At 41.2% G+C, this 16,036-nt stretch overlaps 1 protein-coding gene across 3 annotated transcripts in view; it reads right to left on the bottom strand.

Annotated features, from left to right (window-relative positions):
* The window catches only part of BCL11B (BCL11 transcription factor B), a 77,384-nt gene extending 72,176 nt beyond the window's left edge, over positions 1–5,208 (bottom strand). For all 3 annotated transcript variants that reach the window (XM_075192619.1, XM_075192621.1, XM_075192620.1), the window contains exon 1: positions 4,475–5,208. In XM_075192619.1, coding sequence (XP_075048720.1) covers positions 4,475–4,532 — 58 coding nt within the window. In that variant the 5' untranslated portion in view covers positions 4,533–5,208. The remainder of the gene's footprint in view (positions 1–4,474) is intronic.
* Positions 5,209–16,036: the final 10,828 nt, after the last annotated feature.

Below are 16,036 nucleotides of genomic sequence, written 5' to 3'. Positions count from 1 at the left end.
TGTTGCACACTGGTTTTCCATGTCCACGTTTATAACGCGTGTAAATGAATCCGTCAAAGTTTGCTAATGATTTGCGGATTTCATATCAGATAAACAAATCTAGACACTGTGGTAGAGATTGCTGAGGGAGCCAGTTGCAGGCCTAGATGTGTTCTCGTATGTAAATAAACACATTCTCAGCGATTACTGCACCGATAAGTCATTTCTTTTGTGGTTTGGGTTTTTATAACTGCTTATTTTTGTTTTTTAACAGGAGAAACAAAAACGAGCATTAGACAGTGTCAGGAGCTGGACGTGGGCAGGACGCAGGTATAAGATTTTTTACTAGTACAATTTAGGCTAAATTCACTGGAAGGCTATAAGGTGACATCTGATGCAGGGAAGGTTCCCCGGCCTCCAGATTCCTATATAACACAAACCAGAGGGATTTTAAACAATAAACAATAAAAACTGGTTTGACTACTCTCTGAAGTACAGGTATTTTCATGCTAAAACATCCGCACTCTCTCTCTCTCGTCCGTCCAGTTGGAAAACTCATCTCATTTCTCCACCGGACAAGTCTGACAAATGCAGAATATTATTTTTAGCTGCAAAAGGTGCACGGCCAGTTATGCATTAGCGTTGGCTGCACGTTGCTTGTGGCCGCTGTTCTCAGGTCTGAAGCCAGCCAGCAACGCTGTCTAGTCTTCTCTGTTGTTTATTCAGATGTCAACATAATCCACAGCACAATGCAACGAGAATGCAATGCAGTACGCTGTACGCTGTTATAATCAATACACTACACAGCTAATTATCCAAGGCAACCAGAACTTTCAGTCTAACGTGCCTTTAATTGTCTTTTCTTAGTTTACTCCCCTTAATGCCTGCAAATATTTCAGAAAAACAAATCTAGCACATTTCTTTGCCATCACAATGCATCTTTTCAATTATAACTTCACACAGGGTATGAAACACCCATTTTTTCCATTTGCATAATTTGCTAATCTCTAAGGGGGGGGGGGGGACACCCCAAGCCTAGTTAACTACTGTATTTCCCGCTTCTTGCAGTCTATCAAATGTGCATTTTTGTGTAGTGTAAAAATCAACAAGCATGCCTATACAAAGCCCCAGTATTAATGGGGTTAGCGGTCTGTATCACTGTCATCGGCACTTGTATATGACATTACCAGTATTTCTTTAATGCAATCTAGAGATATGCCTGGTTGTTGCAAAGCACCGTGGGAAATGTATTTTTAAAAAGATGCATTACGTTGGCCAAGTTTGCAACCAACAAGCTCATTTTTGATACCACACTGTGTCAGACATATTAATAGAAACTTAACTTTTGCATGGATTACCTATCAAACCTCATGTAGGATATATAGGCAGGGATCAATACTTCAATGGTCTTAAATGCTGACAATCTGCAGTACACTACTATACAACTAACTCATAACACATTAATTACAGGATGCCAAGGCTTTAACTTGACACGAGTTGAGCAGATATTTCTCTTACACATTCAAAGCTCAGTATTGGGGTCACACACAAACAAAATATGAACCCTTATCTGCTGGGGTGAAATGCACCAGCCATGATTGTGGCAAGGAAGGAGTTAAGCTGACTGCACTTAATGAATATTCAAATGGTTCCAATGATGTAATTTCTGGATGACTGATCTATAGTCCTAAAATGCAGAAAAATATACCTACCTGATCCATGCCCGCCTGCATCTCTCTGACAGTCATACTCAGGGGTTCATTGAGGCATTGCCAGCCTCCCACCTCCCCCCAAAAAATACAGGCCTCATACCCAGTGCACTCAGAGGCTCCAATTTTGATATAATCCAAAGATTCCCAAATCTCACACATCTGTGGGTTTTACCCCAAAGGAAAAGCAAAAAGGCAAAAATGCAACAAAAAAAAAAAAAGAAACCATTTGAGCACCAGCTGCTCATTGAGGGTCTGCAAATATCAATATTGCTGGCAAATAAATCTACCCCTTGTACATAAGGTGCAAAATAATCCATATAGCAGCATTTTATCCTCTGCCAGCAGAGATCCCATCTCTCTGCTATTTACACTATTTATATGCATCCTTCAGAAAATGCAACATAAAAAAAATAAATATCTCTCTATTGCTTCCTTCCTATAAAACATCAATTTTTGCAATGATCCATAATCCCCCATGAAAACGGGAACAATTAGGGAAGAGGGAGAGAAGATCTGGGCTGTGGTAGAGGAGGCAGCTCTCCCTGCAAGCCAGGGGAGGAGAGAGCCCCTTATATATCCCTATATATATTTATTTATTTAAATTTGTTAAAATCTACCATAAATATTCTGCCTTCCCCGGCAGCCGGCTCCCTCGGTGCCTTCACGCCGGACAAATGCAAGAAGTGACAGCCGTGCAATGTGCTTTGGAGGACGGGGAAGACGGGAGACTATTGCACTTTATTTTTAAAGGGTTGGAGGGACCGGGATAAAATCAGACGCTGCAGCCGCTTGCAGAGCCCGAGCAGTGGGCGGGAAATGGGAGCTGACTCCCCTCAGCAGGATCAGTCAGCAGTGGAGACCCCCTCAAATCCCTGTCCCCATTTACCCCACAGAGGAGAACCAGCCACCTACTTACTAAATTCACTGTAAACAGACATTTCAGATTCCCTTCCACCTCATGTGAATTCTCACAGCATGTATATAAATATTAATGGTCCAATGCCATGGCAGAAAATGCAATTTCTGTGAGGGAAATATAGTTCAAATAACACTGTATCCCACATTATCCTACTAAATACTGATTTAGCCATATATATATATATATATATATATATATATATATATATATATATATATATATATATATATATATATATATATATTTATTTTCAAATCAGTTACAAATACCCCACAGACAGGTATCACTGTCTATCCTTTTTTTTTTTTGCTTTGAAATAATACAAACTAAATGAGTATACAACAGCTAATCTGTGGATTGCCAACAATTTGAAAGACCCAAGCCAGTCAGTCATTATTTGTAATGGGCCACACACATATATTCAGCAACTTACGAAATGTGTACGAATACAGCCTACAACCCCTAAGGTCTGACCACCACTGCGACACTTATATTTTATTCCAGGTATTCCACAATCTCTTCCCTCACTATTAGATTGCAAGCCCTCTGGGGCAAGATGGTGCATCGTAGAAGAAATACCTGTAACGCTGAGCTTTTTGCATTTTGTTTCTGCCATGATATTCTCACAGGTGACTACTGTACAGTTGGCGTAACTGAATATTGTAATATTTCACCTATATATTTATTTTTATCACAACAGCTCTTGCAGTCACTTAAACTGATATTTTGCAAACACATTAGCCCCCCCCCCCCCCAGTAAAATGTATATAAAGCAGTCTCATGGTTTCTGCATACAGAACATTTGTTGCAAACCAGACATATTAATGCATTTGATATTTTACAGGTGTGCTGTGGCCTGTTTATAGATCTTTACAGAAGCTGTAAGAGGTTGCAGATACTTTTGTATATATAGTTACATGCCAAACTTTAATAAGTTACATGAACCCGAAGATGTACAGAACTGACATTACCCCCAATAGACTGTCATTTCCCAGGTGACCTACTTTATATCATTGTCTCTCCCTGCCCAATTACTGTGTCTGCAACACCAACAATTTAGACCATTGGTGGCACAGACCCAGGACATGTGGGTGCCCAAACCATGGCAGATATCTGCCCCATCTCAGTGTACACAGTCTCCCTCCCTTCCTAATAAATTGATCCAGCACCCCCCTCCTCTCCCCTCTCTCTTCCCCTCCCCAGACTCTGCTTGCCAGTTGGTTGCATTTTCATTCTACAACCAACGCAGTTGTAATTCTGTTATAACCATGTGTTTGTCATTAGCTTCTCCCCAGCCTGTCCTGCCCAGGTTCTCTACCTCCCCATCACCCCCTTTTACCCCTCTAAACTTTTACACACCTCTCCATCCGAGGCCACTCTGCACCCCTGCTGCATTGCAATGTAACAACACCTATTGCATTAAAAGAGTGGGGGGGCAGTTGCATTAGATTTGCATTAAATACATGCAATCGAAGCATGACATCTGGTAATCATAATAAATGGAATAACACACAGGGCCATGGTATAAAAGAATTGCATTGCATCAGAAGTGGGAGATCTGCAGCCCATTGGATCAGGTTAAAATAGGAGCTTTTTCAGCTAATTAAATGCAGATATGGAATTGAAATGCAATGTGGTGGAGACGGGAGCAGATCTGGAAGGGTGCAGGGGTGCTTACTTTTGGGCTGTCAAAAAAAAAAAAAAAAAGGAATCACATGTGTTCAGCAACTTTTTTCACTCTCCCATGCCCCCCTCTTTGCAACAAAAAAAAACTTTTGCTCCTGGTTAGCAGGCTGTCTCCCCCCACCACCCCCCACCACCACCACCACCAGATCTGGGTGCACCCCCCCACATGCAGACTTACGTGTGATAATCTCTCTTTGTAACAAGTGCTGCGGATTCCCTTGCTTGCGACGGGACATTGCCGTGGCATTTACAGTGGCATCGCCCGGAGATCTTTGCAAGCTGCCGGGACTCCTCTTCCTTTCTCCCACCTTCCTCCTTCCTTCTCCTCCGCTCTTTTTCCCTCTTCTTCCTCCTCCTCGTGCTTCTTCTTCAAAGCAAAAAAAAAAAGAAGAAAAAAGAAAAATGCAAAATAAAAAAAAAAATAAGACGAGACCCCCGTTCAGCAAAGGAACCACTTCTCCAACTCAGGTTCTCCAATCTCTTCTTAAGTTAGCAACTAGCTGTGCCCAGTTATGTCCAAGGTGCCCGGCAGTGGCACTTCTCCCATCAATGCAAGGAAACAAAAATTGCAACAAAATAACAAAACAAAAAAATAAAAAGAATAATATTGAGTTTAAAAAATAATAATAAAAAGATTGCCCCAAAAATAAAGAATGCCCCCAAAAAAAAAATAATGCAGAGGGGGAGCTGACCCTGGCTGGTTGTGGGGGCTGACAGAGAGAGAGAGAGAGAGAGAGAGAGAGTGTATCCTGCTTGCAGTGAGCTTGGCACTGCCCTGCTATTCACTGCCCAGCACTTTGCACTGCTCCACTTGGCTGGCACTGGGGGAGGACTATTTAATGGTGAAGATGGCGGAGTCCTGGTTCTCTGGGAGCTGTGTCTCTCTATGGCTGGGTCTGCCTCTACAATGGGATAAAATTCAAGTTCAAGTACGGACGTGACGTTTAATCTGCACCAGAGACTAAAAGACCGAGAGACTAGGAGCACTGGGGGCGACTAGTGGTGGCTTTTTAACATTGTACCCTGGTACAAACAAGAAGGGGAATGAGAAAAAAAAAAAAAAGGAAGAAAGCACATGCCTTAAAGCTCATTGTACAACTCTGCTGCTCCTGCACCCCCCACTGCAAAAAAAAACTGCCGGCGTCCAGCCAAACAACACTTTATTTTGGGGGGGGATCAGAGGTCACCCCCCAGACCCAGCAATACAGCTCTGCAGCAACTGTGACTAAAACATTTGCTTCTCTCTGCAAAGACTGAAGTGACAGCCTTGGACATAAGAGCTAACAGTCTCTGATTATGAATTATTAGTTCTTTTTAGCAACAAAAAAAGAAAAGATACAGGTAATGCAACTACTGATTATAATGTGCAATGAGATCAAAACCAAATATAACTCATGTTGTCCAAAATTGGATTCTTTATTGAGACATTTTTTTTGCTCCACAGTCAGGAATTTTGAGAACATCATCCCAAGAATATTCAACATCATTTAACCCAACTGAGGAGGGTCCTGTGTGGAGGGAAAGGGTTAACACAATCTGGCATCCAAATATTAAGTGAACATGTTATAAAAGAAATGCTGCTTTGCTTAATTTCTGCAATTTAGCCAGCAGGCAGGTTGCTCATGACCGTCTGCATTTATACAGTATGCTCTTCATATTTATCATTCGTTTATATTAATATTTGTTTTGCTTAATTTATTGCATGGAACCAAAGGACACGCAGCCATGGGAACTTGTGCCCTTGTCGTCTGAATAATAAGAGAGAGACACTAACCATTGGAAATAGATTTAAAACCGACGATTAATTGTGTACCCTGAGCCTAAAGCCATGTAACGATGGCAAGAATTGCATCCAAATCTTCAGGCGCTGTGACTGTATAAAATTATGTTAATCTATAGGGTAAAACATTACAATGGCAGTGTAAATAGTACATCACCGACAAAATTTGTAATAATGGAATAGCACTGACAGTAAGTCACATCTATTCACTCCTGAAGGACATCTATTCTGAGGGCGATGCATTGTGATCCTACAGGAGGTGAAAAGTGTAAAAAGGATGAAGACTGTTTAATTGTAGACGATGGCTACAAACCATTAGAAACAGTCAGAACCACTTACAATATTGTTGTCTGCAAAAGAGGCATTCAGTCTTACCATTATTACACCCATGCATAACCATTACTACAGCAGTCACACATGACGAAGTAGAAAGTGGAACTAGAAGTCTCTTATTCTCTAGCCTGTATCGCCTCACTTCATTTTAAATAGATTAAAAAATTGCATTCATGTTTTGTACCACTATATTTTAAAACCTTTTCTATTTATCATTTGCAACAACGGTTTTTACACCGTAACACATTTTCTATATCAGCAAATGCACCAAGAACTTAGAAAAAACACGCCGGCTGTTTCTATATTTATTTATAAATAGACTAAAAAAACATATTTGAAGTCTTTCCGTCACAGTGACCGCCCCAATATATATATTTAAAAAAAAAGTGAAAGTTCTGTTTTGCAGGTGTTCAAACAAAAATGAAATGCTCTAATAGATTCGTCTAGAAAAGACATCTTTAAATGCAGACCCTGCTGGTGCAAATTGTTTTGTTACATTTTTATGATGCTTGGATTATTGATGTTTTGACCACAGTGATGTTGGTTGCAAATATTTCAGCCACTGCTCTTTTTTTTTTTGTGGCATATAGAACATGTTGCAATATATTTTCTATTTGACCTGGGCAGATAAATAATGACAGCACGTTAATACCAGCTCCCCTCCCTCTTAATTTTTTTATGGTGTCCAGTGGCTTCAATATTTCTCATCCCCACTTACAAGTGTGTGATAAGCAGAGGCTCTGTCTGTCCAAAGCTCAGCAGGGTCCAGGCTACAAGGAAGAGGGGGGGGGGGGGGGGGGAGGGTACAGAGATGTCTTATCTTACTCTACTGTCCCTCAGGCAGAATTCTAACAAAGTCCAGCACATTCAAACTTCTTTACTGATATAGCCTTTTACAGAAACCATGATGCTGTTATTGCTAAGCTGGCCCAAGTTTTTGTTTTTTTTAGCCCATAGTCTGCTTTGCAATGTTTTGCAAGTCCCAATGGTGGAGACAAGGGTTAAAGGGAGCACTGAGATAGCATGCATTAGTTTACAAACCCGTGCAATTATTGAGTGCATAGAAGTGGAAGAAATCCCCCCCCCCCCCCCCTCTTTGAATAGCTTTACGGTGGATGCAGCGATGGAGGAGTTAATGATATAATTGCTGGTGCTTTGGTTATGAATGGGGATGTCCTTTGTGGTGGATGAGGGGAGGGGAACATTACACACCTCTCCCATATTCCATTCCTCTACTTTTGTAAACCAATTCTCCCGGCAGTATCTATCCTCCCCTTCTCACCTAAGGTCTGCAAACCCTCAACCCCCACCTGCTGTCATGATGATTAATAGCGGAGGGGTCACGCAGGCCTTGTCAGGAATGCGCCAAACTTTGGAATATGAATATATGAAGACTCAGTAAACATACAAGGGGGGAAAAAATAGTTCATGTTTTTGTAAACTCCTTACCTGTGTGCTCTAAAAATCCTTTAACCAATGCTTTGCATTTTTGTCGCACGTCCTGTCTCAGACACTACACGCTCTCGAGAACATATATAGGGGAGGGGGAAACGATTTGGCAGGGTTTAATAGCAGATTGGTCACAGACAATTGGCAGCATTTGATTTCAATTAATATTATATTATAAAATAATAAACTCATATGTTATAAAGTCTATTTGTTTAGCAGGATTGCACAGATAACTTTATTTAGTCACATTAGTCCCTTCTGTATTGGAGCTTACAATCTAATTTCCGTACCTTAATCTCACCAAAAAAAACAAGGCCAATTTTTGTTACCAGTCATTGATGCTGTCAGTAAGTTTCTGGGAACAAACCGGAGCACTTGGAGAATTCTCATGTAAACATGGGGAGAACATACAAACTTTATGCAGGTAGCACCCAGGTCGGAATCGAACTGGGGCCCCAGCGACGTATACCTGCGATTTTTAACCACCGTGCCGTCTATAATTCCTACATACAGTGATATATAGGTGGACCCAGGGCTCTGTAATTCTCCTACATGACACGAGCTCTGTACAAGATTGTATTCAAATTCTTCATGTTTTTAAATACTTGCCTTCAAGAAAGCTTAACATATATTATGCAGACTAGATACTGAGAATTAAACCCAGTGCAAACAAAAGAATAAACGACATGGGGCAGAATTAGGAAGGAGCACATTATCAGGGTCAAATACAATGACATTTTTTTTATATCTTGGAAAAATCAGGACAATAAGCATTTAGAGGGGTATTGCATTACCTAGTTTCCGCTCTGCTTAAACTAATATCAATTTATATTGATGTTCACACTGTACAATCCTCTTTTTTTCACAGCTTCTAGATCCACAATTCTTTATTCCCTGATTACAGATGGGAACGACGATGACATTTTAGGGAATTTCAGATCAAATGTCCAGGAAATCTAGTGATAATATCAGCAGAGTACAAGCATCGTAGTTTGCAAAGCTATTACCTGCCTGCAATCTACTTCCTTATTCCCAGCAGAGAGAAATATTAACAGTGTAAAGTGTTTGTTGTGGGCTATTGAAGTACAGTAGGTGAATTAGGAGGTTTATTTAATCCTAGAGAGTATTAAAAATGTGATTTATTTTTTTGTGTGCATTTTTTCCCACAACAAAAATTCCAATAATTCGCCTTCCTCCTGCTCTCCTCTGCTTTCTGTGGTCTAGCACTTGTGATCATTAGCTCTAAGAGCTGTTAATGTCTTGTCTCACAGCTCCCCCTTTTGTCTACTTGAAATCTCTGTCTCAGGTTCAAAGACAGATCAATAGCAGTTTTTTAACGACCTTGACCTGTGCCTCCCCTCGGCCTCTACAGGCAGCTGGCCTCTGTGTTGTGTCTTCCCACAGTGTCCTGTACACAGCAAATCACAATTGCTGACTGGCTTTTCCGACAGGGGTTCAATAAACGTACCGCCAGGTCTGAAAGGAGCAGCGTTTAACCACAAAACTGCGTCCGAGTGTTAGATTATTGAACCACATTTCCATCAGTATGAAGGTAAAGAATTGATTACATTAAAGTAATGCAATCACCCATCTACAGAGTCATTTTTTGTTATTTACACAGCACATTTAAATATAAAAAGCCCCCCAAAAAAGGCCCGCTGACATCTCTTAAAGAAAATCTTCAAGAGACTCGTAGATTGCATATCTGAAATTTTGGAGCGATTTATCTGTCAAAACTTGTGGTGCCTCAGCTCAATGACCTACATTTAGTCAGGGGTGCAGTGTGCAAAGTTTGATACATATCTTAAATCTTGCATTATTTACACTTTCAGGTATGCACATAACCACAAGCCTGTCTGTCTACATTTCACTGTAATTTTGCCCTGTTTTTTTTTTTTTTGCAGTCTATTAAGGTCACCTGAAACTATCAATGCAAAAAAAACCTCACTTTTCTCATTTACTTTTAAATATCAGGTATTGCATCATTATTTGTGAAGATTAATTTTTTTAATCCCTGGGAATCTAATTGCCCAACCACATAGAACAATTTATCTTGTTCTGTGTGGAAATCTCAGTTTCCATCCTTATTCTGCGTAATATATACACAGCAATAATAAAAACATCCAAACATAACAGAATTGTAGGGGGGGGGGTGTAATTCTTTATGACCAGCTAGAGGGCGCTCCACATCACCTTCTCACATATGTATATTTAAATACCCTTGAAATAGCACTCAAATCTTTATTAATTATAGGATTGGATTATTAGTGAATAAATCAGTGCTCAGAGTACATCCACATCATTCTCATTTGGTTAAACGATTGGACGTTATCCAATAATAGACTTATTATTTACTATATTTAATATTATTTTGGAATAGACGCCTAATTTCCTAACAGATATATATATTAATATAAAAAAAAATATTTAATTAGATGACTCCCAGACTTAATCAAAGAACAGATTAAGACCATAACTTGTTTTGCAATTACTGTCAGGTGTCACACCCGAATCATCCAAGGGAAATCTTTGTTTGATTCTCCAGTAATGTGACACTTTCTAAATATTAAATTCAAGCACAAAATACGTTCCTGTCTCAAGACCACATGTTTAAAAAAATTAATATTTTCCTGAAGATCAACATAATATTGCTATTGGCCGTTTACAAGGCACAACTAATAAGTAAGTTACCAACTATGAATAAAAGTCTGTGTACATAATTATTAATGTGATTCCTTTTATATTCTGACACGTAGATCTGCTTTTCAGCGGAATGCCAGAGATCTGCAGTTCTGAAGGAGTTAATGTCTGCATTTTACCTATCTTGTGACTTTATTCGTTTGAATTTAATTGCCAGCTCACGTGAATTATTATCCCGAGATGGCGCTGGGAGATGTTACCCCGTTTCTTTCTCTCCTATTTGGTTATGAGTCAAAATAACAAAGTGCATCTTAAAAACAATTATGTAAAAATACATTCCAGGACACCCCCTGCATAAAATCAAACTGTTTACCGATTACACCATTGTTACATATAGAACATAATTATCCTTCAAAGCTTCCATCCTAATTTAAGGATTAAAAGGACAATTTTCAATGTTAATGCACCTCGTCTTTGGCACACAAGCAGCCACCCGTTGGGTGCTACATTGGAGCAATCTGGCTGAGGCCGTAGGAGAATTATATCCACAGCGTCATAGGGGGCACTAAATCCTTTGCATATAAAAAACATCTTGGAGAAGCAAATTTGACAATTTTTTTTTTAGGAATATCTATGATCTAATGAGGGACATTTCTAAGGACATTTGTAAAAAAAAAAATAGAATACATAATTGAACGGCGGTAAACAGATATAAAACATTTTGCACCCAAGCGTGACACGTTTTTCATTGGAAATACAATATTGCACGTTGCGACTTTTGCATCCGTTTTCCGATCCTGGTTTAAGAGGTACATGGGGATTTTGAGCCATGATTATTACCACAAATCAAAAATCATAGGTGATAGACATGCGATTGCAAGTCCCCTTATGGGAACAATTACTTGTGTCGCTGTCTCCTGCGACTGTTGAAAGCAGTTGCAGCGTGCAGTCGCTGGTCAAATTTGTCAGCCCAAAATAGAAAGTGCAAACAATTGCAATTTTTTCATAGTTGATATCTTTTACAGAAACATTTTTTTTGTGGCACAATTTTATAAAAATGTTGTTTGAGAGAAAGGCTCATTCCAGCGCTGTTCACTTTCCTTAACAAACATGATCCCTCAGTATTAAGTACATAAACAGCTCAACTTTCAAAGACGTTCTACAGCAGGTCAGTCTTTCAGGTTTTCAGTGCTGCACTAGCGGAAAATGTGATACAATATATGGACACTCGGCGTCGTGTAGAGTTGGGGGCAATTTCCGTCTGAAATGCAGGCAGAAATTGCATCTCAAAAAAGAGACATCTTGTACGGGTATGTCGAGCTGAATGCTGACCGCCATTACTATCTGTTCGTATCTTACATCAGTGGCAGCACGGTGGCTCAGTGGTTAGCACTTCTGCCTCACAGCACTGGGGTCATGAGTTCATTTCCCGACCATGGTCTTATCTGTGTGGAGTTTATATGTTCTCCCCGTGTTTGCATGGGTTTCCTCCGGGTGCTCCAGTTTCCTCTCATACTCCAAAAACATACTAGTAGGTTAATTGGCTGCTATTAAATTGACCCTAGTCTGTCTGTGTGTGTGTATATTAGGGAATTTAGACTGCAAGCTCCAATGGGGCAGGGACTGATGTGAGTGAGTTCTCTGTACAGCGCTGCGGAATTAGTGGCGCCATATAAATAAATGATGATGATGATGATAAGTGATCAAGCACACACAAGTTTGCCGTCTCCTGGCCCATATGCGTCTGAATCTCAGTCTACATAAGTCGCATTTGCTCCATCAATGCCTTTAAAAGCTCTTCCTTCCCCGCCCCGCCTCCTCAACGGTAAGGGGGCCGCAGGTGGCCGTGAGAGAACGATGTGATTCAATGTTGCTGCAAATGTAACTGCTGTTTTGTTGAGATGCACAGAAGTAAATAGGCGCATTATAGGCAGTAACCGCTATTCGCGCCTGACTTAACATCAGCCCCAGAATCAGACTTAAAGGTTTCATGTAAAGTTTTCCACTCTCTGTGTGAATATTTACTGACATAGAGATATACATTATTCTGTATATTTGCAGCTGTAACGTGAGCTACTTCTTCTGGAAAGGAAAAATCATCCAAATAATTCAATAAAAGAGTGGCACCAACCGACCAAAGTATCACGTTAAGCGGTAGAACATTGTGGACCCGACCCATCTTCCTACGTAAGTCTAGTTGCGTGGCACGCCGCGTGTGAATTCGCTCTGCGCATGCGCCGGAACGGAACATACGCCAGTGAACCCAACTGCAGGCTGCTCATGTCCGAACGCAAATGGCACCTACGACTGCCTTCGACTCAAGGGGATGGAGGGACTAGACGGACGTAGGCGATGCACAGTACGGACGTGCAGGGGGGCCCAATTCAAGTCCAGTTTGTCTTGTACGTACGCTTGTTTCAGCCATATCCTTTGCACTAGCTACAGGGCAGCTGTAAGTGCCTAATGATAGTGATGACCGGTGGTAGTTATGTTAATGACCACCGCTTTACCAACATCCACTAAACCTGCAAAAAAATGATGACTTACAAAAATGACACTGTACATCCTCCACATCCCTCCAGGAGCAAACGTAGGATTTGTAGAGAGGGGTTCTGATGTCACTTTACATTGCACATATTCATGTGCGCATCCTGCAATCGGTTTTGTCTGTCTACATAGGGCCAGTGTCATTTAGGTGATCCGCATGGACGTGAATTACACTCATGGTCTGCGCTATTTCTTTGCGTCGCAAGTTGCGATGAATCGGGCCCTGTATTTCCAATAGATTTTAAATAAAATATGTTTCAGAAAAGAGAATAATGTGATAGACTTCAAAACAGATATTTTTATTTATTTATGGAGTTATTGTTATTATTATTATTATTATGGTTGTAGTATAATTAGTAGTGAAAACAAATATAATCAGTACACACATGATGATTCAGTCCATAGGCTCATTACCTGTCATAATACATCATCTCACCTGTCCTACGTAATGGGGTATGATAGCTTGATATTAGCCAGACAACCATGGAAAGGTCCATACTATGGGGGTTAATGAACCCAGTCAACATCAATTTCTACTGGGTGACCTCAAAGATACTTAGTACTAAAGTGTTTCTGTATTAGCAGACACATAAAACACACACATTACACTTTGTGAGCGACCGATGTAGGATGTGATATACGGAATCCGTCGCTTAAGGTCAAACGCTCCACAGAAGAGTCCGCTCCGTTCTGACCGGCACTGAATCATGGTCCACATGTAAATATTGAGGGGTCCAAATAAATAACAGGGTTTTGTGATTTACTGTGACAAAGCTGCTATCACTTTCTTTTTCTGGCTCTTCCGTGGAGTGGAGTCAGGAGCCGTCAAAATCTGAATCTGGGATGTAAACAAAGTGGAAGACTTGTGGCTGAAGCCTGTGATATTACCAAAGCGAAATGGATTATTATACAAAGCAGCAACTGCCTGACATTTCTGGGAGCTAATGGGGAACGTATCCCATAAAAACATATCTAGCGGATGGCGTTTCATGAGCGCATACACTCAGTGACCAATTTATTCGTTACAACCTTCTAGTACTGGGTACGACCCCCACCCCCCCCACCCATGGGTAGGACCCCCACCCACCCAGGATCCCCATATCTTCCCCATTCCGGAGTTTGGTCTGAACAACAACTGAACCTCTTGACCATGTCTGCATGCTTTTAAGCCCTGAGTTCCTGCAATGCAGATGGACGATTAGATATTTGCATTAACGAGCAGGTGCACCTAAGTAGCCACTGAGCACGCAATAGAACATACCTCAAAAGCATATATAGTGGGAGGAATCTTATGAGTATGTTTAGTTCTATTAGATCATGTAAACACAGCATTCGATACCTTTTTGACATAATGTTGTAAGACTGAGAAGTAGAATAAAATAGGGTTTTCACATTACGTTAGATCATCAAATCACTGTGACTCGTAAACCTTTAGTTGGGTTTGCAGAGGAAGGAAACATCTACTGTGATTGGTTGATCCATCTATCTGCAAATTCTCCAATAACAGGTCCCCTCTATGTGCAGAAAAACTCCATTTGAAAATACTTTGCAGCACAGTGGGTAAAATAAAGATCTGGTAACGCAAAGCACTCTTAGGAATAAAGATCACGTCATTAAATAACTTTGTGGGTAACTGACTGGCTATCGCTACTGCTATCAAGGATTTTGTTAAAATACTAAGCAAAGTCAAATTGCATTTTACTTCATAATGACATAAAACCATTATGTCTTGTCACCTCTAAGCTTTTACCGCATTTGACTTGAAATATACATTTTAGGATCCTTTGTTTTGACGTGCCGAATGCAGTTAGTGATGGCTGCACTTTAGATCAGCTCTGAGTCCTACAATCCTCTTTCATCATCTTTTAACGAATATGAAACAGTTGCAAATATGTGAAGGCTAGTGCCTAGAAACCCCCCTCCAAGCCTGGGGCACTGTATAATTGAGGTGGCTGGACCCTGCTCCCGCTTCACACAGATCTGCTTGAAAAGGGAGAGCTGCACCTAACAGTAGTACACGCAGCATTGCCCATGTATATTATGGGGATAGGAAGAGTTGGAGAGCAGCCAAGCAATGTCTAATATTATAACCACGCCTCCATGCATGCTGGTCACGCCCACTGGTGGCGTGGTGTGGAAACCCCCATCTACAAATCCTGCGTTTGCCCCTGGTGGGGACTTACAGAGTAGTACAGAGGGGTCCTGGCACCAGGACGGGGTTGTTTAGGAGACCTGCTGAATTCCATCTCAGTTTAGCCTTCTGGACCCATTGAGTTCAGCTGTCATTGTTCCTCCTCTGGTGATCTCTGCAGCATGCTTGGTGCCACAGAACATGGGGAACGTAAGTCCTGGTTCTCTTTCCAGCGGTGAGTATGATAGTGAAGAAAAGCACCAGGCACGGATTTATTCCAAGCTGGCAGATAACCGCTAGAGTTCCCGGGCAGCATGGAAGCAAAAGCCATCTCTAGAATCAGCAGAGGAAGGAGGTTTAGCTATGATACATTATGAAAACAGTTACAGCTGACAGCAGGTGTGTTGTAAAGTTTCTACACACAAGGGGTCTCATTTAGAGCCGGACACAAAGTCCGTTTTAGGCGCATCGTCCACAAAACCACAATCATGCATGTGCAGCAAGCACCATATCTGCATCTCGGGCGCAATTGACACTTAGTACGAGGGAAAGGGAGGAGCAAGAAATTGTGAAGGCGTGAACTTGTATAATATAGACACAGGGGGTGTGACCCCGTAAGCAAATCCTGGACGCAGTGAGGCGCAGACGCAACACACGGCACAAAAGGGCTAAAAATGTGGCGCAAGCAGTTAGCTAGCTGCACGTACTGCTCGCAGCTCGGTAAGGTATTACGAGTGGGACACAACTGGGGTTGCATGTCACTCGTAATACCCTACCAAGCTGCAGAACACTCCCACTCCTCCACGTCTTAGACGCACATTGCGTCCGACTCTAAATGAGGTCCAAAGTGTCTCCACCTC

This window comes from Mixophyes fleayi, chromosome 12, assembly GCF_038048845.1.
Source record: "Mixophyes fleayi isolate aMixFle1 chromosome 12, aMixFle1.hap1, whole genome shotgun sequence".
Classification (NCBI taxonomy): domain Eukaryota; kingdom Metazoa; phylum Chordata; class Amphibia; order Anura; family Limnodynastidae; genus Mixophyes; species Mixophyes fleayi.
This window is presented reverse-complemented; position numbering and strand designations above follow the sequence as displayed.